The 27,177-nt window shown below is 40.4% G+C and overlaps 2 protein-coding genes across 2 annotated transcripts in view; both read left to right on the top strand.

Moving 5' to 3' along the window:
- PARD6G (par-6 family cell polarity regulator gamma) overlaps positions 1–8,286 on the top strand; it is a 61,925-nt gene extending 53,639 nt beyond the window's left edge. The window contains exon 3 of the mRNA XM_057414761.1: positions 6,628–8,286. Within this exon, the coding sequence (XP_057270744.1) occupies positions 6,628–7,487 (860 nt within the window). The 3' untranslated portion in view covers positions 7,488–8,286. The remainder of the gene's footprint in view (positions 1–6,627) is intronic.
- A 2,251-nt stretch (positions 8,287–10,537) lies between these two features.
- On the top strand, positions 10,538–17,630 carry BLOC1S4 (biogenesis of lysosomal organelles complex 1 subunit 4). The gene is made up of 5 exons (XM_057414772.1): positions 10,538–10,750; positions 11,145–11,216; positions 12,198–12,299; positions 13,053–13,187; positions 16,406–17,630. The coding sequence occupies exons 1-5, from the start codon at positions 10,538–10,540 to the stop codon at positions 16,505–16,507; spliced, it is 624 nt and encodes a 207-aa protein (XP_057270755.1). The 3' UTR covers positions 16,508–17,630.
- Positions 17,631–27,177: the final 9,547 nt, after the last annotated feature.

The following is a 27,177-nucleotide window of genomic DNA, read 5'->3' as shown; positions in this document are numbered from 1 at the left end:
CCCCCCAGCATCTTTGAATAGGGCTGATAACCACCCCATTTTGATACCATCAGCTGAGTGACTACAATTTTTGATGGCTGTTGGGAGATGCTGGATACATGTTGATAGGCTTCATTTGTCAGGCTGTGACCGGACAGAGAGCTGCTTACAGGTAATGTTATTACTGTCTGCATGCATCACTGACCCATTGCTGCTGCTGGGTGTCTGCTCAGTGCTGACTGGCCTGGGAAACAGTCTTGCCAATAAAGCCACCATATCAGCACCTGCGACCTTGGGATGAACTTAATAACAATTGATGGCTGAGATGTGCAAGAGAAACATGACGTTCCTCAAATTCCCACTGACCCACTGCAGGAAAAGGGAAATATTAACCAAAGCAACAACAAAGCCAGAGCTCAAAATCTACAATTTTCTAATGCTGCTATAACATAACCTTGCAAATGTGGTTTGTGGAAGAAAACAAGGGGAGAAGAGCTGTTTGATTCATGTTTGAGAGTAGAAGAGAAGTCACATATGAAACTTAGAGGAATAAACCCCTGACAATCCTAGTAAACACTATCCAGAACTTTACCAGTGAAATTTGTAGTCCTGTAGCTGGCTTTTGGGCTAGTTTGGGGAGCTGGGTTTGGAGGTTTCCGAGGGCAAGGATGGCTTTCGGAGGCACAAGCCTGGATGCTTGTTTTACACTTGGTAGCACCTTTCTTCTTCAAAGGCCTCACTTGTTTCATGGGGCAGATTTGCAGTTCAAGCAACAGCTGCTCCTTCGAAGCAGTGCAGCAAGTCAAAAATAGGGAGTCTTCTCTTGAGAGGGGAAGAGGTTCAGCAAGGGAATGGTGGCCTCTGATGACAAGCAGTGAGAAGTGCAGGAGGCCACACCAGCAGTGCAGACTAAATTCCCAAGAGGTTATCTTGATTCTCAATGGAGGCAGCCTAAAAATGTTTCTTATGCATGTCTGACACTGTGAAGAGAGCCTGACACTTAATACAAGTAAGGTTTGCTTGCTCTAGCATGCTAAACCAAGGAACAAATGATGTTCACTTTCTTGAAAGGGGGTAGGATATTTTAAGTTCATAAATGGGTTGGGAATAGAAAGACATGTTTGTGTTCCTCAGTTTTTAATCCTAACCTACTAATGAGTGCTTCCTAAGTAGTAAGGCAAATTTATTTTCTTAATGCTGAATCACTATAAAGGGAAAGTTGCTTTTTGCTGAACTGCAGTTTGCTAGGTTTAGCAGGGGCTAAACTAGAGTAGGATGGTGTTCTCAAATTTCCTTTCTAGGGCAGTTATTTGGTGACATTTCTTTTAAAAAACATGTTACTGAGTTTACAGCCTACAAGCAAGTGTCTGGAAAGCCTTGTTTAAGAAACTAAAGGATTAAGATTAAGGGTCTCAAGGATAACATGCTCTACTGTTAATTTGAATTTGTATTTTTTAATCTTGTTTGTGCTTTAAAAACCCTGTTGAATGTTGTAGATAAACCATAATGTTTAGGTAGGCTTCTAAATATTGATGAGATTGTGTCCAGTTCCTTGTGATATGAAGGGAGAGAAGAGAGTGTGTGTGTATATGTGCATGTGTGGAATGCATGACTTTCTATGGAATAGCACCTACAACTACTTTACCTGCTATATGTTTTTCAGGTTGGTTAACCCAGAGATTGCTGGCAGCAGCAGTAGCTGGATTTTTTTTAATATTCCTGCAATACACAGAATGCAGTGTTAGCATTCAGTTAACCTTATTTTTCTCCCTATTAAATATTCCTCGATGAGTGATATTGGCACTGGACCTCCCCCTGAGCCATAGTTCACTTCATATCTGTTTCCTCTTAAATCCCTTTGCCTGTGGTCAGCCCTACAGGTCATAGACAAGAGACTGCCAGCTTATTTGTTGTCTGATTACTTTCCAAATGCTTTTGGTTTTAATCTGAGAAAATAGACACTGAATGCAACTTGAGTCAAACATGGGCACTGTTTTGTAGCTGGGATACAGAAGGTAGAAGGGTTAAACATGACACGTTCTCTTGCAACGGTTTTATGACTGCTGCTAATTTGAGTGCTCAGTATTAGAAATCTGTTGGATGGAGGGGTTACCCTTCACTATTAATGACTCATTGGCCTCCTTCCCAAGCTGCCTGAAGTGCTGCTCTCCCTAGTGGAAGTAATTTTGTCTTTGAAGTACTTTCCAGAGCTGTCAACTAATGTTCCACAGTTCCCAGAGGAAATAATAAGGCATGAGTGCATGTACACTGAAAACGTAGAGTCTGAAATGAACTGTTCCTATAGGAGCCTGGCAGTCTGCTTCTCTGTGGAATTCAGCTTGTTTATACAATCTTATCTGGCTAAGCTTTGGTATTTCATCTGGCAGGCAGTTCCTATGAAAAGCAGCTGTCCAAGCAGTGGGAGTGGTGCTCCTGGTGTTTTTTTCAGAAGGTCTATAATTTCTTGTTTCATGTAAATTAAAGAAATACAATACTCTTTTGGCTACAACCAGATGCTCTAAGCAGTTTTCTTTCCCTTATAAATAGCCTTTTAAGTATGCTCTGCTGTTATGTACTGTATGATTTAACAATAGGATTCACAATGCCCACCAGGAAAGTGTAATGAATTCTGTGAAGTCACAGGCTGACTGCAGAATTGATAGAAGAGTAACTCAAAAATGTTCCCTTCTATAACTTTCTAAATATGGGGTTTTACTAAAAATAATATTCTGATAGTAAAATATCCATGCTTCAAAATGAAAACCTTCTTTAATGGGTTTTATTGTTGCTTGACAAGTTCCACCATTTAAAAAATAACCAAATAAAACCCCCAAATAAATAAAAACCTGCCAAAAAAAAAACAATGCCACCACTACCACTGTTGTCAGGAAAGTGAGCACAGGTATATCTCTGCATGAAGAGATCTGTAGCATGTACCATCTCTAATGGAAAAGGTCCGCAGGGATAAGTAGGTAACAACAACTCTATTAAGGAAAAACAAAAAAGAAGGCAGTGCATATTAACAGAAAGGATGCAGCCAAAATACTTAAGGTCTTGTGTAACTCATTGACAGATAACAAAATGTTTTTTAACATGCACTGGAAACTGAAGCTTTTGGCGAAGAGAATTACAATAGTCTGCAGAATGTCTACTTAATGTCTGCAGAAGAGTTTGAGGTATTTTACATGTAGATTTGAGTTGTTTCAAGTAGGAGAGAACTGGGAAGCTGAGGAGTCCTCCAGTTGTGGTAAATGTTGTTCATCTCTTTTTACAGGAACAGTATTTTCAGTGGGAAGCAAATTATGAGCACACGTAAAATTGAAGTCCAAGCCTTCCGAAGTTTAGTGGTTATCCAGGATTATTCGTGCACATCATAATGCATCTTTGATTGAAAGCACTACATCTTGTAGATGAAAAAGCTCCATGTAATGTGCTTCCTTCTAAGAAACAGGAGTCATGTTCAGCACCTAAGAGACTAATTCTACTTCTGTCACCTGCATGTAGCATTTCACTCAGGCATAATTGAAGCCATAAGAAAACATGATGCCTTGTAAAATACGAGGATTTAAGCACTGTTCAGATGTGCCACTTGATGGCACTTCTGCCAGTATGCATGAAGATTTCTGTAGACCTTTCGCTTTGTAGAAGGAGAATTTGATATTGTGACAACTGAAACATGAAAAATGAGCTCTGTCTGGTTCCATATGGTATATACTGGTTTTCACTGAGACCTGGCATCAAGCACAGTCTGTTTCATTAGCTGAAATGGCACTCCTGCTAGAAATCCTATATGGTGAGAAACTCAAAACCTAACAAGAAAAGGCTGACCTTCATCAAAAGCGTGTCATAAATTATACAATGATGCAGGTTTTATTTCAGCCTGACACATGCCACTTGAGCAGTTTATTACTGGAAACAGGGAATACACCAAAGTGTGATCACCCTCTCATTGATTAAAGTGAGTGGTGTCACCTGACTTCTCTGAACAACCTCATGAGGAAGGAAGATTCTTTTCATTATGCTAGGGACTGATGATTTTCTGCTGCCAGAGCAGCAGCTGATGTTAAACATCAGTACTTTGCTTTATTCCTGCAGCAAGAGTAGTGGCTCTAAATAGCATCAGCAGGGAGGAGGGGAGAGGTAGCTGCTTTGTTCTGAGGTTCAGTTACTTATTTAATTCTATTTGTATTTATTTAGGGTGATTCCAGGAAAGTGTAACTGCTAGTGAGCAGGTCATCCTGAAGTAATATAACAATCCCCATACTGTCAGGTTGGAGAAATAAGTTTTAACACTTCCCCCTGTTAAAACTGGGACTTCATCTTTGGCCCTCACAGGATTATGTATGAGAGGGCTGGAAACTAAATGCATGACACTGTTTTAAAAACCAAAATTCCAGTCATCAGGACATGGTGGTGTTCTTTTTTTTTTTTTTTTTTTTTTTTTAACATTCTTCAGCTCTGGAGTACTAAATCCAAGAGTGGTCAGAGGTTCGGCACTGAAAGTTGCCTTCATCCCTTGTAACATAATCCCTGCCTCTGCCTGGTTTGTGTTTGGAGGAAAAAGATAGCATTTTTGTGGTAAGCTGGGCTTTTTGTTATTAAAGGAGATGGTTGTTTTGAAGCTGCTCAGGGGTTAGGAATGCTGGCAATCATCTGGGGAGACAGGTTAGTGGGCTGAGTGCAGGTGAGGAGGTCACAGGTGCAGAACAACCATTTCTTTTGTGCTGTTGCCCTGGTTGGTAGTTCAGCCAAAGGAAGTTGCTTCAGAAATGACCTGTGTCAGGAGGACCATAGTACTTCTGTTGTGACATTACTACCTGATTATCCCAAACTTGCCTGTTGTGAGAACTAACTCTCTGAGTTGTTGTTAATTTAAGGGGAAGAAAGCAGTGTTGTAAACAGATCTTCCCAGGTGAATTATTTGGTAAAGCTTTTGCAAGTCTGCCTTAAAGTAACTCAGCTAACAGGGAGAGAACCCAGCTGCTTTTAGGGAATAGATGGATAACTAGGACATGTGTTTCATTTTACCTCCAGTGAAATAAACTGGACTTGCCAGCCTAATTCTTTTAGTCTTTAAGGGACGCGGCTTTTGAGTTTGGTTTGCCAGCACTGCAAGAGATAGCCTTAAACGCATAAACCCATGTGAAATTTTAATTGCCATCTTAAGTTGGAATTTTGGGATAAAAGTCGTCTTGGGCTATAAGGTACAACACTACTGTTCTACATCACTCTGTTTTAAGTGAGGAAGAATTTCAATTCCAAATCTGAATCCCCAAGTTGTTTTCATTGGACTGTTACAGAAATCTATCAGTGAATTGTGAGGGTGAGCAGGATTCAGTGTTTAAGGCTGTAGCTCTGCATGACCTGGGAGGAGGTGAGTATGACATTAAACATAACAATCTTGTGTAAGGACTCTATTTCACAGAAGCTTTTCATTCAGGATGACTTTCTAGATGCCTTGTGATGTCCTCAGTGTTATTATAGCCAATGTAAACAAGTTGTAGGGGAATGTAGGAATGGTCTTTCTGAAGTCTTCACGTTATTTTTTTTCCAGCCCAAAGGACTGTGTAGGATCAGAGAATAATTCAGACTTCCGGAGGCCAGCTAATGCAACCCCTTGCTCCAAGCAGGCTCAGTTAGAACAGGTTGCTGCTTACCACTTTTTTTTTAGTATCCTTTGAGTTGTTTAACTTGTTGACAGACTTCAAGGAAGTGACATTAACATGCCTCAAAAGCTGACTTGAAAATGAGACCTTGCAAGCACAAACATGTCATTGTATGCTTGTTTTTACTAACATTTCTTTTTTAAGCCTTTATCAGATAGAGGTATTGTCTTTCTCAAGCATTAGTATTCAAGGTTAATTTGTTGGAGATAATTTTCTTAGTGGCAGTTCTGTAATCATTCTTCTGTATTTTACTGCTCATTTTCAACAGCAGAATAAACTGAAGGTCTGTTACTTTATCTGAAAAGTGTTAGCGTGCTTAAACCCCAGGTGAAATAATTTTACAGCTAGTATATGCTTCATGTTTAAAATATGCACAGTATTTTTAATGTGAGGTGCAGTGGTGCATTTTGTATGCTAACAGCTTCATGACTAAGTACTTTCTTATGCAAAGCACGATCTGAGCTTCTTATAGGGAATAATTTGTCATATTACTTGGCTGATTTAAAGCTGATCACTTTGCACATGCCCTTGAGATACCACTACAGAGACTGAAGTATTAAAGCATTCCTTAAACAGCAGACCATAGAAAGGCTGCTTTCCTGTGGATCTTCCTTGCAAGGGCAGGAGTGAATGTATGAGTCTGTGTTTGTTCTGTGGTCCTTAGAGTATGGACTAGGCAGCAGCGCAGTTTCTTTCTCCCTCCTTCTTCTACTGGGCCTCTTGCTTACACAGAAAGTTGAGAATCAGAAGTCTTTTTCCCTCAAAATATGGAAGGAATATGGCTAGTCATTGAAAACAACTCACTCATTCTGAATGTTGTGGTGATGGACATGAAATGAAGGTTAGAGTAAGTGGAAGAATCCATTTGATTTTTCCATATTATTAGGAGTGTGGATTCACTGAACCAGATTTAAGAGGTAAATGCCCTGTAGGTTGTGTTATTCTCTGTTTGACTGATACGTTGGTGCTGTTCCTTTTTCAGATGAAGTAGACTACAGCAATTTTGGGACCAACACACTATCAAGGAAGAAAAAGGCTCTGGTGACTCTCCGCAATGACAACCTCCGCCGACGTCCTCACATTAACATCAGCATGCCTCATGATTTTAGACCAGTGTCATCCATAATCGATGTGGACATTCTTCCTGAAACACACAGGAGGGTGAGGCTGTATCGACATGGGTGTGAGAAACCCTTAGGATTTTACATTCGTGATGGCACCAGCGTAAGGGTTACTCCTCATGGACTAGAAAAGGTACCTGGTATCTTCATCTCTCGTATGGTTCCTGGAGGCTTAGCAGAGAGCACAGGTTTGCTGGCTGTGAATGATGAAGTCCTGGAAGTTAATGGCATTGAAGTAGCAGGAAAGACTCTCGACCAAGTCACAGACATGATGATTGCCAACAGCCACAACCTTATTATCACAGTCAAGCCAGCAAACCAGAGGAACAATATCATTCGGAGCAGTAGGATGTCTGGTAGCTCTGGCCAGTCTACAGACAGCACTGCGAGCCACCACAGCTTGCCCACATCACATGTGCTGCAGAACTTCCACCCTGATGAAATGGAGAGTGATGAAGAGGCTGACATTGTCATCGAGGGCGGTTTGGAGCCACAGCACATTCCTAAACTGCACAGCCTTACTTCCAGTAGCCTCTCTCGAATCAACGGCAGCAGCCTTAGCCACAGACTTCAAAGGGACCTAGTGCTCAACAACAACTCTGGCAGAGAAAGCAATGGCAACATCCACAAATTACTCAGTTCCTTAAAAACTGATCCCCGACACAGTCTGGTTATCCCCAGAGGAGGTATTGAGGAGGATGGAACAGTCATTACACTTTAGTCGAAATTCCTGCAAACTCTCCTTTCAGTCTTAAGTGCCGATTGGGACAATTGACTGTTGTAACAACGTTATGCACTAAACAGAGAATTGGTATTCTCATAGACCTCACGAGTGCAGAAAATCGTTGCTTTCTAGGAAACGTGGCATCTGGAGGTAGATGTAAAACTGTCATGCACTGCAAAATTTGTCAGGAGAAAGCCAGAGTGTAAAACCTGGTTTATGTCCCAGCCCTAAAGTGGGAACACATACTTGGTTTAGTTGGTATAAATCTAAGCAATCTTACAGGCTACCAATGGCAGTGCTACATACGTCGGTTTGAATGCATGGGTGGATGTATTTATACATGCATGTATATGAGTTAGATTTTAACAGTAACAGACATGTCTATTTGCAGTGGAACCTGGTTTTCTTCTAATACCAGTTTAAAGAGAGTGCTCCTTAATAGCCATCCCATCTTCTACTGTTACTTACAGACCTTCCACTAACTTGTTTACACCATATTTGCAACCTTATGTCTAATCCAGACAAGCTCTTTAAACATAGCGGTTTCCTATTCTGGTGGTAATAACGTTAGGGAGATGCTGCAAATACGTTTTCCAGATGAAACTATATATATGTATTTTTAAAGCATAGGGAGGGGATGTTGGAGGATGTTGCTGTTACTGCTGTGGGTGCAGCACCACCTGCTGTTCAGAAGCAGCCCTGCGTGCAAGAAAAACACGACAGTAAGGGCTTAGAAGTAGGGTTCAGGCACCATTATGTGTAAATGTATTCTTTTTCGATATTTATTAGATAATACCTCTTTTTTTTTTTTTCCCCCATCATCTCTTTTTCTTCAGTATCATGATTCATGTGAGATTTAGGGGTGCAAGAGATTAGGTGACGTAAGTGGCAGAGTGTCCTAGGACTGTTCTCTTCACCTCAGAGCTGACAAGTCGTTGCTGTGCCTTTGGGGCGACCTAAACTGCAAGGTCTTTCCTCTAGAAAAGGTTGGCTGATTGCTCTACAGAGGAGGGATGCTGACTGGCTGCCAAAACCTAACTTCTGTTATTTTTGGACTCTTCTAGTAATAAAGCTTAATGTCTGCACAGGATTTCTGGAAACTTAAAATATACTGGATGTTTGCGATGGTCAGACATGCTGACTGGATGCTGGCTGGTGGGTAACTAGTGACTGACGAGTTGATTAACCGTCTGCTTCTGAAAATGCCATGAATTGATTAAAGTGGTCTAATCTAAAATATTTTGTTATATCTTGGATCAGTGTAAGGAGCAAAATATAAATGTTTCACAGTGTATTTTTCTACTTTTAGCTTGTGTCATTTGCTTTTTGTTTGTAACTTTGTAGTACATTAAAGCTTTTTTATATGGTGGAATAGACATTTCTTAAATATTATATGGAGATGAAAACTCAGAAGTCTTGGTTTGAAAAAGTTACATTCCATTCTGGAATCTAATGGCTGGACAAAGGACAGAATACCTGTGGAACAGCCAGTCTTCTGCTCATTGTTAAATACGTCTGGGACATTGAACTTCGTTTATTTCTTTTTAGATTTGCTTTAAAAGTTTATTTTAAAATTCTTTCACATACTCGAATTAAACCTTTCCTAGGTATCACAGCAGTTAAAGAGCTGTACTTATTTCTCCCAGCACAGTAAGAATAGAACATTGATTGTGTTCATCTTAAAACTGTGTTTGTGCTTTACCAAAGGTTTTCATAAAAATACCAAACTGATTATTGGTGCAGTAAAAAACCTGAATAGCTGGATATGCTTCAGTCAGACCATCTGAGCAGGAACACTCTGTTACACCTTAAATAAGACTACTTTTGTGAATAAGTGTATTTGTCTGGCTGAAGTTACCTGTTTTACCTTATTTAACTGATGAAAATGTGACCTGTCTGCAATAAAATGTGCACTGTCTTACTTCTACGCTATTATCCTTTTCCCTGTGCACAAGCACACCTTTCTGTGGAAGTATCTTTTGTCCCAGTAGAAACAAGATACTTTGTTTTGATGACTCTTCAAATAACTAACCACTTACAGTACTGATTTTTTCCATACCAGTACAGACTTGGATTCCCCGGGTTGTTGTTAGTGATACCAAGTTTCTTTCTGTAATGTTTTTAACCAGGACTGCCTTTACTAAAGGGTACTGTTACACTGATTCCCATGGGAAGCAAGTGGTTTGCCGCCCTCCTCATAGGAGCTTGACATTTCCTGACGTGGAGGACCTGGGGTAGTTCTGGTTCTTCAGGAATAGCCCTCAACACCTCTGGGTTACTCATGTGCTGCCACACGACAAACTGCTCTGTGTCACTGTCCAAATAAAGTGAGATAATATGGAAATACCCAAACTTGTCCATCTAATTCATCCCAGGAAGTAGGAAACATAAGTTGCATTTCACACATCAGCGTGAAAGTACTATACCCAAAACATGTTACAAGCTGAGAACAGCAAAATATTGATATATGAGCTTTAGAGCTAACACTTTGCAAAGTAACTCCAACGGCTTGTGAACATTCGATGCAAATAAGACAAGGGGGGGGAGGGTGTTCTATTTTTGCATGTACCATATTGGTAATTGAAATTAGCTGTGTTTGTACATTAGCTGCTTTCCCAGTACAGACTTGTCTCAGAAACCGCTGTGAGGAAATGGGATGGAGCCGGTTAGACTTCATATGTTGAGGCCTCTTAGGATGTGAGGTCAGGTTGCCTGATGGGGTTTTAAACGCGGGTGGCTGAGGGCAAACTCTCCACAAACGTTCTTACAGGGGGAGCCGCGTTTCGGTTCCTGACTCCAAGTGTACGGCTGGGGCAGCTCGGAGGCCACAGCCTGGGCCTGTGAGAGGCAGCAGTTCCTACAGTGCTCGAGACTCCCAACAGCCGGACAGGAGGACGCCGCCTCCGTGCTCCGGCACCGGCGACATATGCGCCGGGGCAGGCCGCGGGGCCGGGCCGGGCCGCTCCCAGCTCCGCCCGCCGAGAGTGCGGCTGCGCCGGCCCCGCTGCGCCCAGCCCGCTTGAGGGGAAGTGGAGGGTGGCGGTGTGATGGCGGACGCGGAGGGGGTAGGAGAGAGCGGCGGGGCCGAGCTGTTGGGCGCCTGCCCCGGCGCGGACAGTGGGCACGTCTCCCAGAGCCACAGCAGTGCCTCCGGCCTCGGGGAACCGGAGGACGAGGACACCTTGGAGGCGTTGCTCAGCGCCACCGCCGCCGCCTACTCCGCGTACCTGCTGGCTGACCGCAGCCTCTTCAGCGATGAGGTGAAGGGGCCACGCCGGGACAGGGCACCCGGCGGGTACTTCCTCACCGCTCCGGCCCTGCGGTCCGGCCTGCCCGGCTCCCCGGGCCCTTCCACCCCGGCGCGTGTCCGGCCACGGAGCCCGGCTGCCCCGGCCGTGCAGGCGAGACGGGGAAGGCGTCACTGGCCTTCGGGAGAGGGGCGGTTCAGCACCCGGCGCCGGTTCCAGGCTCTCGGAGGGGTTTTGTGCCCGTGTGTCGAGTCGTTGCGCGGTGCCTAGCCGGGAGGTGGGGAAGCCGGGGGTTTGCTGTTCAGGTGGTGTCAGTCTGGCTGGTGTTTGGACTCGGAGGCTTTCTCTGGGAGAACCTGGGGGTTTGCGTCTTTTCAGGTATCTTTAAGGGGTTTCTGTTTTGCAGATAGAAAGCTTAGACAAGAACCTAGAAGATTTGCTGACCAGAGTGGATGAATTTGTGGGAATGCTGGACATAGTATGTATAACGTGTGTGTACTTGTGCTTTTGAAGTCAGAATATAGTTTAATGCCTGTTTCTGTTTTTAAGTGCAACAGATATAGGAAGCAACCTTTGGCAGGTTCCAGTAAGCACATTTGTTAATTAGGTAACTTGTTTTGATAAGCAAAACATGTCCATATACAGCTATGGGCCATATAACTATAAGCTATAAAACTGTACATTTTCATAATTGTGTATGTGTGTGTGCACATAAATGGAACTCTGTTTTAAATGGCACAGTGACAGATGTTTAAAAGAATAGTGTGATAGTCTGCTTCTCCTCTAAAATACATAAAGACCTCCTCTGTGGTTTTGGTAATCAAAGTATCTAATCAGAGTTGCCAAGCCTCCAAAGCTAGATTTATCTTTAGGGGGACCCTTTCATCATAAAGGCATCTTTGTTTTCACTTTTGCAGTGGGGAACTGGACAACTGAATGGAAAAGTTCCCATAAGCTGGTACTGGTGTTACAGGTTGTCTTTTACAGTGTAGCACATGTCGTTCCTCTGTGCTACTGAAAGTGGAACTTCTGTTGTTTTGGTTTTTTCTTTTTATAACAATAAAATGAGATTTTGTATACAATTAAAACAGGATTTTGTGGCCTTTTTTAGCAAAGCTGACAAAACGTACAGATAGCAAAATTTAAGTAAAAAATTTAGTATATTTGACTCTTCAGTATGTCTTGGGAAATGTTCCATCTCTTAGTTTTGTTAAGGCTGTAGCAGCCCATTTTTAATATAATTATAAAGGTAAATATTTTTGCCTATGCAAAAGAGATTTTCTTCAAAATTACTTTCTAAACTATACAAAGAAGTTAATTTTAATCTAATATTTTTATGCTCTCTGACTTCTTAAACTATGAGTTTTAATGTGTTAATTTGTTCCTTTTTTTAATGAAATCTACTAACCATTTTGTTTTATTCATCAATATTTGTGTTATTTCTTTGAATCATCTTTAGATTCGAAGTGATTCCTCTCAAGTTATCAATGAAAGTATACCTGAAATTTACACAAAAGCTACAGAAATGAGACACATATACAGGAAGATTGACAAGCTAGAGGTATGTATTTAGTATCTTTTAGATGTATTCTGTTTCTTAGCGGGGTGTGGAGACAATCAATGATGTCCTGTAATTGTGTGTATATGCATGTATGCATGGAGAGTGGGCTCAGATCTGTTTTGTTCTCCATGTCCAATCTGGGTTCAGTGCTTCAGGGTTAATAAAGATAACTCAATTTTTTGAAGAATTTCAGAAGACTGAGGGACTGAGGTTATTCTACTAAAAAAATATATATTTTTATTTACTGCTTAAAGCAAGACAGATTTTTTCAGAAAGCAGTAATACCATTTTTCCTTCTTTTTGTTGGGTGGGGTTTTCTTTTCTTGGTTTTTTTTTTTTTTTTGGTTGGTCTGGTTTAGTTTCTGCTACAGTAACCTTCAAAATTATTGTCTTAGGAGCTATTTGGGTACGAGCGGAATGGAAGGTCTACTGATGCTTGTTAAAACTTCAAAACTGTGATTCAGGTCCTTGGTCCCACATTTAGTAGAAAGGCAGATGGGACTCTAGATACTAAGAAGTCTAAATTAGTTATTTGAAAGGCAAATAGGAAAAGGAAGACTGATTATTTCATTGTGTTTAACCTGGTTTTGCAGACTTTTAAGTATTTCAAGTATTTTTTTTTTAGCAATAAAATGAACTTCATTAAGTAATGGAACTTTCATTTCACTGCTTTTATGCAATCTATAGTCTGTTTTAATTTGTTACTGAAAAAGTTGGGTTTCTTTTGGTTTTGTTTTTTTTTTTTCACACTAGGCTTTTGTGAAGATGATCAGCAATAGCGTAGCTGGACTGGAAGAACGGGTCACAAAGGCAGAAACAGACCTTGGAGCTTTTCCAAGCACATTCAAGAAAATCTTGCACACAATCAGCATACCATCCTTCCTTAATGTAAGTGAAGTTTTGTTCCCATGTGACCAGCTTAGTTGCTCTGCTTACCTGAGTAGGTGATCAAAATTATAAAAAGTTTGTTACACATATAGCTGAATTTAACTGCAAAACTCCTATATACTTTATTGGGATTTTGGAAAAGTTCTTAGACTTAAATATATATGTATACAAAAAAAAACCACGAACACCAAAACAAACAAACAAAAACCTTAAAAATCACAAATTCTTACAAAGATCTTTGTAACTTTCCAAAATAAGGCTGAATACACAAGAGACCATGGGGGGTACAAACAAACACATACTGCACAAGCCTCTATATGAAAGCACCCCTGATCTCTAATGGTATGTAGCGCAAGTAGAAAGAGCCTGTATAGACAAAACTGTTAAAATAGTTGTACTGCATTGATAATATCACTACAGAAATATTGTCAAAGAAGGAAATGAAAGCTACACAACACTATTTTTAAAATAAAGGTACTCTTTATATTCAGTCCACATGGTTCAGTAATCATGTAACCACCTTGTTAAACTTTCTAAGGATGCAGTTTTCTCTCTCTTCCCTTGTTACTACGTGTAGACTTCGTGTACAGAAGACTTGAAGTGACAAGGAACCTGTTTTTTAATGCAGCCTTTAAGTTAGTTAACTTCTCATTCCTTCATTTGTGTTGGTGTTCAGGTGTAGAGTGATGTCATCTTTTCTTTTTTAAAAGACCAGCACAAAGCTGCTATTTATGGGCCAGTTACAAAACCAAACAACTGCAGCAGTTGCCTTGAAGAATATTCAGCAGTATTCTTCATTTTGTTGCTCAAAGCAGTTGTCAACCATGAAATGAGAATCTTCAATTGAAAACTTTGAAAGTTCTAAGAAAGTGCTTTTGTTGGTGTTCTTGGGAACACTGTCCACTTAGCATGTTTTTCCGCATCACTAAGGTGGAAAGTCTATGAAAGTGTCAGCAAGCTGGGCCTGGCACGTCCAGTGGTTTCTTTGTCTGAGTGTGGCTAGCAGTAAAATCAGCACTCAGAATTTACTGGGATTAACTTAGTAACTAAAAGGGAGGTCATTGTTCTGCAGTGGTACTGAGTATTGCATAGTAAAATATCTATTTTCACTAGTAAACACAGGCATGTCTTAATTAAAATGTCTGAGGAGTTTTCTCCTCATGCCTGACATGTGGCTAGCATACTCAATATAGAAATGCTTTGGAAAAGGAGGCTACACCAATGTAGGGATTTTCACTGTAGCTGTAATTCATATTTCACTGCTACAATTTGAATTTAATCAAGGCCCCTCTCTTCTCATTTAAATGTATCTGTTTCTTTACACAAAGGATATGCTTTGTGTTTCTCAAGCTGTGTATTTGTAATCTCCCATTCAGATTTTGCCTCAAGTTCTTCCCTTATGAATACCAGTCAGTATAAAGTACAGTACTGTAAAACGTCTAATATTGCTAAGGATGTAGACTTCTTGTCAAAAGTGCCTCCTGAACAGCTGCAAAAATAACTCGTCATAAATGTGTACTTAGGCAACTGTGGGTACTGTGCCTGCCTATGAATTTCCTCACTAGATTGAAATTATCCCCTTCTTTCACATATGTAAATATAGCACCTCTTAAATCAGTGTCAGGAGTTGCAGAATACTTGCAGCCTTAGTCCTTACTTGCCAGGTGTTTTCTCACAGGGCAGTACAGGATAGGAAATCATTTTTAAAAGCAGAACTTTGACTTCTAAGATTGTTTTTTACATTTGGCAAAATTTCTGATATAGAGAACATTTTAAGCTGAAAGAGGGGAGATTTAGACTAGATGTTAGGAACAAGTTCTTCGCTATGAGGGTGATGAGGCTCTGGAACAGGTTGCCCAGAGAAGCTGTGGCTGCCCCAACCCTGGAAGTGTTCAAGGCCGGGCTGGATGGGGGTTTGAACAACCTGGTCTAGTGGAAGGTGTCCCTGCCTGTGGCGAGTGGGCTGGAACTAGATGATCTTTAAGGTCCCTTCCAACCCAAACCGTTCTGTGATTCTGTGAACATTGGTAATCCTCACTATTTATAGATCTGTTTATATATATTTTTATTTCATTGCAACTGGAATGGCAAAACAAGCTTATTTTGGACAAAGTTACAGTATTGTAAAGTTACAAATATAATTTAAATGTCATAAATCTGTACTTTTGGATAGACCAAGAGAATATGTACTTATTTCATATGGAGTGCAAGTATACAACTCAACTGAATATTGGAAAAAATCCACTAAGCTGTTATGTAGATACACTTATTCACATCCTCATTTTGGTCCTATAGAAACATTCCAAACTCAAAGTATACCAATGGTAATAGGTATGGTTTTAACTTTATTATTGGTGAAGACTCTAATTTCCTCATCCCAAACAGGCGAAAAAAGTACCTGAGGAACTCTGCAGACAAACTGACTGAGGTGTCTGCAAAATAGTTCATAAAAATCTTTTCATGAGTCCAAAATAATTTTCAATGAATGAAGTCTTGATTTCAAGCCTTCTATTTAAGACCATGTATTGAAAACATACTCTGGGTCTGTGTTGCAGTGCAGTGTTATTTACATGCAGGAAGGCTGACATGTAGTGGTCCTTGCTGTTGTCTCTTAAAATGAGCCATTTGGCACAGCAAAACAATGTACAGTTAGTATTTAAAAGAAGCATGTACACTTTTCCTAAAAAACAGTGTTAACAGTTCTTTTCCAGTCCACTACTGTATTATTTTTAATGGTATGTCATAGTACATATATTCTAATGTATACTTGATGAATAAGCTCAACAGGAGCAGCAACTTTCTTGAAAGCAACATTTGCTTTTTCACTAAGTAAATGAGAACACAGGGTTAACTCGAAGGAAGCAGCTGAAGGGAACTCAAAAGGTTGGAGCAGGAAAGGTAGAGGTATATGGTTCTGGAAGGATAAAGGTTACAGCGACTATACCATCAGCTGGAAAAGATTGCCTGTCTGGCTCCTGCAAAGCAGACATGTCATACACTTTCCAGGACTGAGTCTGTTCAGGTGATGGAATGCCAAAGTTCAAAGGCTACTTTTCTTCACTAGCATATGCTAGACCCATCTGACCTATGGTTAAAAATTTGCCTAATGAAGAAGGTATGTCTTTACAACTCTTCTTGTTTTGCATTTTAGCTCTGTAGGCTTTGTTTTAAAACTTGCTTTTTCAAGAAGATGAAAAATAAACTTATCTAATTTGCAGAAATCATCTTCCTCACGACAACAGCAGACCCTCTATGAACCTCCAGTCCTCTTCAAGACTGAAGACTATTTTCCATGTCTTAATGAAGCACCTTACGAATGATTTTTGCTTTGGGATTGATGTGAATCAGCCAGAATAGAGACAGCCAAGTGAACAAAAGGAATGCTAGCCTCAAAATTGCTGCATTTTTGAACATTATCAGTGGCATATTGCCATTATGATTCTCACTGTCTTCCTTCAGGCAGTATTTTTCAGGTAATCTTTTTTGTGTACATTATTTCAAAAGTCTTCCTAAAACACATTATAAATTTTCAGATTATTTTGAGGAAGGAATGTAAGAATACTTTCACATTAGATTTTTTTCTTCCTTTTTAAAATAGATAAATAATAGGAAACAATTTTATATATAAATTTTTTAACAAAATACTTGTGCTGCTGCAAGTGTAAATAGCTATTCCACAAAGACATGGGCCTTTGGTTTTTTGTTTGGTTGTTTCTCCCTCTGCAATATACTTTTCGGGGTGAAAGAAAAACTATGCATGAAATAATCTACTCCAAGTATTGAAACCTGGTCCCTGCAGTTTGTACAAGGAAATGCACTACATTGGGATGTAGAGGTTGCAAGGGGAGTACTTGGAAGTTTGGTGAGGAGTCAAGAGCGTGAATCAATGAACATGGTCTAGTCCCAGTTCACAAAGCAAACATCCTGCCCCCACTGATGATCATCATGTCGAAGTGACTTGAGATTCTAATTATTGCAGCGTTGTATTGTTTGATGTGTAACCAGGTGGGCATAGGATATATATGTTTAACCTGCTGTCAAAAAGTATCTAAGTTGAGGCAGTGATGTCCTTGGGCTGAGCCTCAATCAGGTGCCTGGACAGACTGTCTGCTTTTCCCTCTCAACCCTTGGTATGGTTACTGGGATTCCCTGCTGATTGCAGGGTGAGTATATTATCAATAAACTAATAGCTATCTAACCCCTGTTGTGATCTTGCATTTCACCTGACAGCTTCGAACTGCACCATTGTTCCTGAAAACCTTCTTGCATGCAGTCTCATATAGTGCATAGCAGGTATTACTCATAAATTGTTTTATTCCTCTAAACAACAATTTTATCACTGCTGTTGTAGTACCAGTATAACTCACTAGAAATATGCAAAATTCAAATATCAGGGGAATAAAGAATGCATTAGGGAGAAAACATCTGGTGATTTTGTGCAAGCACAGAAAAAGGTATGCAGTTGTAGAGCAAGGATTATATATTGATAGCTAAAGCTTTGAAAACCGTATGTTCTTGTCTTCAAACAGCAGAGGGGATCAGGTTCTAAATAGTATCTAAAACAACATCTAGTAAAAATTAAAACAAAGATTGTGAAGTCAAAATTAGTAGGTTCCAAAAACAGTTGTAATGTAAAACAATTTTAACACGGAAAATCTAGAAAAAAAAAGTTAACATGTAAACACGCAGAAAGTTAGAGCCATTTGACTTTGAAGAAGGGCTTCCCCCTGCTTCCCATACTCCTTGCTCTCATAATTATTTCATTATTTGGGTGTTCCACTGCAGCAACACTTGCATTTCCAAAAGGTGTGGTACTTTTCAGGTTATGCATAAATAGTCTTTGAAGGCTTATCACTCCTCAGTGAAATCTAATGAAATGGCTGCTTAGTGCAGTAACATAAGGCTACGGTCAAATACTCTTAAACACACTTATGCTGACATTACAAAACATTTTAAAGTAACTTTAGAACAAATTTCTAATGAAATTAATCATTTTTTTAAGAACTTTGCCCTCTGCTGGATGGAGCTAAAATGCAGTTATTTTAAACACATGATATAATTTAAAATATTAAGGTAATAAAGATCTCAGCAAGTTTATACAGCTGAGTATTTGTCATAATATAAATAAGAGAAAAAATTAACATATTCTGAAGTGGGCATTTATGTTGAACAGTTGTTTGTGGGGAAAAAAAAAAATATCTTCAAAGCACACCACAAAGAAAACTCACGCAATTCCTATAACTAGTACAGTTTTGTTTGAAATGCTCTAAAATATTTTTATTACTGAAAATAATGGACAATCCATGGCAGTTTTATGAAGGAAATGCTATAAGATTACTGACAGTAAACTGTGGGGTTTTTTTAAATAAATGATACAAAATAAATAGCAAGGTCACAGTTCAGCTGTGAACTACAGTCTAGAACACTTAAAAAGTTATGGTGTTCTCATAGTACTGACAAGACCTACATGCTTACTCTGCTTTTGAATTTACTACCTCAGCTGACTCCTTGATTGTGATCGCTCTCACCAAGCAGGAGTAGCATAAACAAAATCCCAAGTGTTCACTCTCAGTAAAAGACTCATGGAATGTTCCTTTAATCTGTCTGTTGTTGTTACCTTGTATTAGTCTAAACCCAGTAGTAACTATATTATGAATTAGGCTTGATATTCACTATATTTGCCAGCTGCAAATAAAATCTAAACCTCAAAAATCACTGATACTAATATTCATATATCCAGAAAGCCATACCTCTGTCTTTCTCTGGACAATATTTATCTTTCTCCTCTTGCTCCTCCAAAATACAAAGACAGTAACAGTAGCACTACATTACCTATTTTTAACATTGAGAGCTTTTTCGATAGAACTGCTGTAAAGCAGGGCATCACGTTTAATGAGGTGAGCTGCTAAAGGTTCGTTACTGAGTGTGTGAAATGAGCTAATATTTAGTATCATCAAAAAAGTCTGCACACAAATCTTACTTTTATGACATGAAGAAAATGTTTTAAAGTTCTAGTAGAGATAATGCTACAGATTTTGATCTGGTTAGGTGCATTTTATTTTTGTTCTACTCTTTAGCAGTGCTACTGCAGGTGCTGTAAAGCCCAAAGAAATAGAAGGATTCACAGATTTGATGACTTACCTGACCAAATAATGAATTGTTTAAAGATTTAAAGAGCCACTGGGTTACACTGGCATTATCAAAACCCAGAGCAGATCATTACTTCTGCTAACAATAACCTTCAAGGTTAAGTAATTTTACCTGCAATACCAAGAAATCAGTAGCAAGATTAATTTGCATTCTGTCCCACAGAATGACGGGACACAGATGACAAAGAGTAAGTGTCATCAGATGACACTGTGTGAGGTGTCCCTGCCCATGGCAGGGGGGTTGGAACTAGATGATCTGAAGGTCCTTTCCACCCCTAACTACTCTATGATTCTATGACACAGAGTGTCATCACTTACTCTGTCCCACAAGTAAGTGATGACACTTTCAAACTCCCTCAGTTTTTGTAGAAAAAATCCCACATGCCCAGACTGAAGCCCTGCTTTGAAAAGCCAAAATCCCCATCAGATTTAGCTATTGCCAAAAAGGAGCATAATGGGAGTTGGTAATCTCACTAGCCACTGCTGTTAAATCCATCAGGCATGAGGAGTCTCCAACTGGTGGGATCCACAGCCTTGTATGAGTGAGTTTACCGTGGCAAGCTGTGCTGCAGGTGCAGAGTAGAGGCTTTGTCCGCTCCGCTGCTTGTGTTGATTCTACTCTAAGCCGGTGGGTGGTAGTACAGCCTAAAGGTGTTAGCACAAACTCCAGCGCCGTCTGGTCTCGGTGATCTGAGGAAGTTACTTTCTTGCTTACGATTATCTACTCGCTGGTCATTTTTATGATTTTACAAAACAGTATAAGCAGTTTTCGAATTATGCATGATCAATGCCTTAAAAGTGCTGAGTAACAAGCAAAGTAGAAAAAGGGGAAACAAGGTACTGCCTCCGGGCAATACACAACAATGCTGGTGAGACAGAATGCAGTCCCCTATAGATGCATAGTTTGAAAAAGAAAAAAATTAAATAATGCCTTTGGAATTCTATCAGACAAAAGGCTAAGACAGGAAAACCGAAGTATACTGTCTAAAATCCACATGAAAGACTCAAAACGTCATTCAATGTTTGTCAACTTTAATATCGGCTGTACATTATTTGATGGACTGTTAGTTTAAGGAATAGAAATAAAAGACATTAAAATTACATAAATAGTCATAAAATACGTTTTCAATCAAATGTGCTATACAGGATCTTGAACAGTCATTTAAAAAAAAGCATATTTAGCATGCAGGCATATAAATGAGCTGGCAGAGCTAAGAAAATGAACTGAATGCTGGCAAGTATTCCACCAGTCTTCCGAGTGAAAAAACAAAGGGATAGAATTCATAGGGGAAAGTAAATGAAAAATACACTTGCTGAGTATGAATGAAGAAAGAAAAGAAAGATGTTTCCAATTTGATTTATCGTCCCCTCCTGTTCAGAAACGGTAGGTTTCCTGAGAATAGCTTGATGCCTACATTGATTAAAAATAACTTAATCGCCATCTGTTTCTTACAGGTGACACTGTCAGGATTTTCTTTGCAAGCAAATAGTCTAGAAAACAACCTTTAAATCAAGAAAAAGCAATAGTTGAAATTCCTGCAATGCTAAGACTTTAAAATGAGAGCTGACACTAAGTATGACAGGAGCATCTGAAATGTTTCTCTGAACATGAGTCAATCTCAAAGGTTTGCAGAGAACTGCAAGCTGGCAGAAAAATTGGTTCAGATTGATTCATAGGAAAAAAAAGAAAAGGGAAAAGAGAAACAGTAAAAGCCTCATGAAGGAATGGAAAAGGCAAAAAATAGCATAGCAGATAAGCCAGGGCAAATGCTGAAGTGTAAACTTACAGTGACAGAGCCTTGAGCAGCATGAACAGATGAGGGCAGGATCTCTGAACTGGGGGAGATGAATGAAGATCCACAACAGAGCTGACATACGCATGCGGTTTTGTTATTTGTTCATAGTTTAGGAGCTTTTCTCCTCTTCTAGTACACAGTTTAGGAGGGGCTTTACCTGTACTAGAAAAACTGTGAAAGAACTGTCTGGACCAAGTGCAGTTACTTCCTATTGTTCCTAACTCTTTCACAAAAGCGGTAGGACTTGCAGGTATCATTAACCGCTCTGACTAAAAATCAGTCCTACCAAGGCAAACAGTCCAGTCAAGCACTGATGTCTTAGCACAAGGGTGAGGGGTGACACCCCTCTACTCCCAGCTGTAGCCCTGAGAAGGCAAACAAAGCGCTTTCCCTGGCAGTGTCACCAGCAATACGTACAAGCCACGGAGATGCATAATATGGAATTAGCATCAGTTTTCCTCATGCTTCTTTGATAAGCCCTTTGCTCTGCAGGGATGGCTTTGTGATTTGGTTTGAAGTGTAGAAGGAAAGAACAAAAAAAATTAGGTGTTGGGAACAGCCTTCTCTTCATCACTGCAGAAGTGCCTGTGTGCTGTGTGTCTTGCTCAGGTGCATACTTTCAGCAGCGTTTTATCAACAACGCCACAGTGGTTCAACTGCTGGTGTTAAGCAGTGCCCTCACTCTTGGTGTCAATGGTTGCTGGGAAGTTTTTTGGAAGTGTGTCTGTTGCATATAAAATCCAGTGTATTGGAAGACTGTTAAGGGAAAAAAATACTTATTGAGGGGAAAAATACTAAACAATATAATTTAATAGAAATCATGTTTTCTTTCTGGATTTATTAGTTTGACTTTTCCTGGATTTAATTGTGTTTCTGTAGCCACAGGAAGGAAAACACAAAGTAATGCCAGAGAAATCTTGCCTAAGGAACATCAACTATGATGTTGTTAGCTAACCAAGTAGATGAGCCATTGCCATTTGCAAACTCATTGCATATACCAGTGAGATAAGTCAAGACTCCACCAAACAAGTTGGATGAAATTATGGGGACACGGAATCAACAATAGAAAGAGATCAGTGAAAACAGGGCTAGATGATATTCTAGTGCCCCTCTCAGTCAGCATTCTAGAATCCGTAATTTGCACCATGGAACTGCCTGTGGGTGTGAAATGGATTCTTTTTGGATTCAGTATAGCCAGAGTCTTGCTCCAGGAGTTTATCTGACAGGCTACAACTGCTGTTGTGTATTCATTCCATGCTGCTGGCCTGTGCTAGTCTTAGGTCAAGGTGAAACTCAATGAAATATTTAGCTTGAACAGCTGGCTTCTCCTTACAAATCTGCCTCTGCTGTGCTGAAATACTTGCTAAGACAGGTAGAACCCCAGGGTGGTAAACAGCAGTCTTCAGGAGTACAAAGACTGAATCAAAGCTGTGTGATGAGTGCAGATGGGATGGTTTGCTTTTAAGGACTTGAATGGGTCACTAAAATGGAAATGAAATTCATGTAGGAAAACTGTGAAGAGAAGAGCCTGAAAGCTGCTGGAGAGGAGATGATGGAGATGATGTGATATGGAGGAACAGATTTAGACCAGCTGAACTCACACGTAGTAAGGAAGTGTATAGGAGGTGGAAACAGGGGCAGGAGACCCAGCAGGATGATAGAGCTGTTGTTTGATCTTGCAGGGATAGGGTTGGGAAAGCCAAGGCCTACCTGGATTTGAATCTGGTGAGGGGTATAAAGGGCAACACAAGAGGATTATTCAAGAACATAACAAGGAAGACCAGGGAAAATGTGTCCCACTGCTGAACGCAGAGGATGATGCAGGACACAGAGAAGGCTGAGGTACTCAGTGCCTTCTTTGCTGGTAAGTCTTTACTCAGCTGTCTTTACTGGGCTTGCCAGTACAAGAAAGATACAGATGAACTAGAGTGAGTTCAGTGCAGGGCCACAAAGACCATTCAGGGACTAGAGCACCTCTCCTAGGATGAGAGGCTCAGAGAGCTGGGACTCTTCAGCACGGAGGAGACAAGGCTGGGCTAAAATTCATCAGCATGTATAAAAACCTGAAGGGAGTATAGGAGAGGGAGACAGACCCTTAGTGGCTGCGGTTACCACAAGGGGCAATATGTACAAAAATACAAACTCCTTGCCAAAGCACCTTCTCTGTTGCATCCCACATCCATTTTTCTGAACCTTGTTCCCACAAGGTTCTTTTTAATATCCTCTAATTCCTGTATTGGAGGCCACAATCAACATTCATGGACCATCTGTGTTGCTCATCATCTTTTGGTAATGTCTGTAATTTCCCTTTCCATGATCTCTTCCCTTGGCTGAAGAATCACAGAATGGTTTGGGTTGGAAGGGACCTTAAAGATCATCTAGTTCCAGCCCCCTTGCCGTGGGCAGGGACACCTTCCACTAGACCACATTGCTCAAAACCCTTTTGTTTTGTGTATGAAGTTTCCATGCCTTTTTTGCATTTCTCTGATTCTTTTTCCACATCTGCTGTATCCTTTTTCAGATCAGGAAACCAGGACTAACTGCATAATTCAAGGCACAAGCAAATCAGAGATTTAAACAGTACCACAATCTGACTCTGTTTCTTCTCTAGTTATTCCTAATATCAGATGTGCTTTCTTGTCTTCTTCTGAACATTTAAACTGATGTTATCAGGACCTGTCATAGTTAGTTGTGTGATCTCATTCACAAGCAACTGCTCAAATTTACTTTCTGACTCATAAAGTGGTTCATATAAAGGATATTTTAATGTAATGGCTAAATATGTGGCTGTTAAGCAGGAGGTGCTTCCAGTTAGTAGGATGAGGTTTTGCTAAAACAAAAGTTATTGCATACATGGATCTGATATAAAAAGTAGTGGATTGCAGGGCTATGCACAAGGCGGCGAACACACAGATGCCGCAGAGTCAATGTGTTTACATATAGGTAATACTGGAGGTCAGCTGCTGGTGTAGGGGTCTGACTCCTCTGTATATTTGTGCTCACCTGGCCTGTCATTGAACTTATAGCTACAGTGGTCCTAGAAAAATGGTGTTTAACCTCAGCCTGCAGTACTGTGCTGAAGCAAAGAGCCTACAAAGTGTCCTAACACCATGCACCAGGTGCTGTTCAGCCCACTGCAGCCTTGGAGGAGCAAGGTAAGACTTGGTAGCACTGACAGAAACTCTCTTACTTTTGAATTCCCTCAAATTCTTTCTTGTGCCGGCATTCCTTCCAGGGTGCTCTCTTTACCTTAACTCCTCTGCATCCTGAGGCTGAGCTGGCCCCTGCCTGTTACAGAGCCATAGTGGCTCCAGGTCTTTCTCCATGGCTGGGTGCAGGGGAAGCACTCTGAACTTCCACAGAGGTTGGAGGGAACTCTTCTCATGGAGGCTCCTGTTGGGAGCTAGCTGAGAGCAACTATGCTGAGGGGTTTCCTCTGGTTCTTTCCTGAAGCTAGAATCCCAGTAGCTTGGTCCAGGTTGAGGAACATCCTGAGGCTCAAGTGGGCTTTTCACTGCCCTGCTCTGGTGAGATTTGTGCACTTGTGCTCTCTGACATTTAGATTGTCAAGGACTGAGCCTGAAGAATGTCACTGGGAAGGGTGCTGGGTGTCTCAACAGACAAGCAGGGCCTGTGCCACACTCTCCTTTGGACAACAGTATTCCCAGATTTTGTACCCCAAAGGCAGGGGTTGAATCCAGCCCTTAAGACTGTTTTCAGTGATTTATCATGTGCTACTTTTATCTTGCAATGTGTAGGAAGAATTCAAAGTCAATGACTACTCTGCAGTGACAGTCTCCTCTTTTCTGTGTGAGGGTTTTGTGGATGTAGTTAGTCAATAACGGCACAGTGCTGAGAAGAGAGGAATAGCCTTGCTTTTGTACTCTTTTCAGAAGCTCAGTTCTTTTCATTTTCTTCATTTGAGAGTTATGGTTAAACTAGAAAGCGGAGATTACTCCTCTTGCAAGAAAAACTGACACCTCAAACTGTTAAAGTTGAATTTTTGTGACCCATTACAGCCTGGATTACTTTACAGGTGAGATGGCAATACCAGATTTGAGTCCCACAATCAAAGTCTAGCAGAACTGGAACGAGGAATATTCTTAAATATATTGATACTGATTGATAGTGTATAATTTTATTATTCACTCATGGTTCTTGACACCATATGGCTTATTATTCGTATGTGATGTATTTATATTCATCTGAATGCTGCTGGTCCTTAGGGTCACTTGTTAAGAGTCTCTGGGGAGAACAGATTGGTTACATTTTGTATTGCTCACAAACTTTTCATATGCATGGTTTGACTTGTGAAGAAACTGCATAGTGTTGTGTTTAAAAGAAGGCTGTGAGGCATCCACACTTCCTTGGCAGGCCTTACTTATGCCTGTTGTCATATGTCTCTCCTAGTTTGTGTGGGCACCTAACTGTACCTGACTCACACCAATTGATGGACTGAATTAATGATTCAAAACATTAATGATGACAAGCATTTGCATCAGCTGGACCCATCAGAGCGTGCACATGTGAAAAAGTTCATCTCAGGCCTTCTTAAATGTGGGGATCTGCATAGGCAGGGACAGCCTATTTCATTATTACTGCTGGAACAGAAATCAGGAGGCTGAAATCCATGATGTGTCTGGAGCCCTCGCAACAGACACATACTGGTGCAGAGTTCCACTTGCCAGATGGAGATGAGTACTCAGCTCTGTGGAGGCAGAACGGTGGGAAGACAACAGGTAGCCTGGGGTCTGCCTGGGATTTCTTGCTCACCCAGGGCTGATCACAATGCAAACAACAGGCTGAGGGCATCAAAGACAAACTGCTGGTGGGAAGAGGTGCAGGAAACTTCCAGAAGAGACAGCAAAGCAAAGCAGGGGAAGGATGTGGGTTTACGTATGTTGATAAAAGAGGAAGTTATGAGACTGTAAGCATTAGGGTCAGTCACATTAAGGTAAAGAGAAGTGGTTAATGTGGATGGGTGAAATGGATTTTCTTTGTTGAAGATGGAAGCTGGGAGAGAAGGAGGAATCTGTTTGGTCATCTAAATGCCACATACTCAGTTGGACACCAAAATTTTAGCCACAGATGAAATAGCTCTACTGCAGATGAATTATCTCTAACTCCCTGATTGAAACGATTCAAGTACTTCCTTTCAAATTGCATTTTTTCTTCTTATGTACTCTATAACCTGTTTCCAGAAAGAAAATTTATTACACCAGTCTTTAATAGTTGAGTGTTACTTTTTCTAGCCAGCTGTTTTGGTTAAATCTTCCTTTTAGCAGAAAGATGGAACAATTAAAAATGAGTCAGTCCATGTTGTACTTTTTTTTTGTATCTTTCCCAGAAATGTTTAGTAGGGGTTGCTATAGGAGGCAGAATGCTGGACTCAGATCTAATTGTGTCAGAGGTTTCTGTTTTTGTAAGATAGGATAGTTTCCAATGCCCACTCTTAGATAACACCAATGTTATCCTAGTATTTTATCCAGAATAATTAAACAAAAAAGCATCTGGAGGTGCTCTGATACATCATAAAGCCAACAGGAAACCCCGTTTGTTTCCATTCAGATTCCAGTATGTTTGATACTACCTGAAAGTGGTGAAAGAATATTAATGATTTACAGTTTGGATATTTCCCCAGCAGTGGCTTTTACTTTCATTGCTTTCAAAGACTTGATTACATTTTTAACTATTAGTGTACAAACTTCCTCCAAATTTCCACCTGATAAGATCAGCAATATTCATTAGTGAGGAAATTAACAGGCAATGTTAAATATGCTAAAAATGCCCAGCTCCACCTTTCCTCTTTGTTTGTGCGTATCTCAGCTTACATTGCTCCCCAGTCCCTGCCGAGTCACGGCATTTACTTTGTACTGATACTGATACTTTCCACATTCCACAACGGAGCAGTGATTTTGATTTCCTTGTTTTCTGATCAGAAGCACCACCACTGTTTTCCTGTAGGCAACACTGGATTTTTGCCAGATCAGAAAACCCCTCTTTTCCAAGTTATGATTGCACAGATGTTGTAAATGCAGGTGTCTC

This window comes from Pezoporus wallicus, unplaced genomic scaffold (genome assembly GCF_028554395.1).
Source record: "Pezoporus wallicus isolate ANWC-B61680 ecotype Strahan unplaced genomic scaffold, APGP_CSIRO_Pwel_v1 contig_2, whole genome shotgun sequence".
In the NCBI taxonomy this organism is placed as follows: Eukaryota; Metazoa; Chordata; class Aves; order Psittaciformes; family Psittacidae; genus Pezoporus; species Pezoporus wallicus.
This window is presented reverse-complemented; position numbering and strand designations above follow the sequence as displayed.

What these genes read in the sequence shown, in the direction of transcription:
- BLOC1S4 (XM_057414772.1), top strand. Translation starts at nt 10,538, where the DNA reads ATGGCGGACGCGGAGGGGGTAGGAGAGAGCGGCGGGGCCGAGCTGTTG. An exon ending in GCAGCCTCTTCAGCGATGAG is followed by an intron (nt 10,751 to 11,144) that starts GTGAAGGGGCCA and finishes TCTGTTTTGCAG; the next exon opens with ATAGAAAGCTTAGACAAGAA. An exon ending in GCATACCATCCTTCCTTAAT is followed by an intron (nt 13,188 to 16,405) that starts GTAAGTGAAGTT and finishes TCTAATTTGCAG; the next exon opens with AAATCATCTTCCTCACGACA.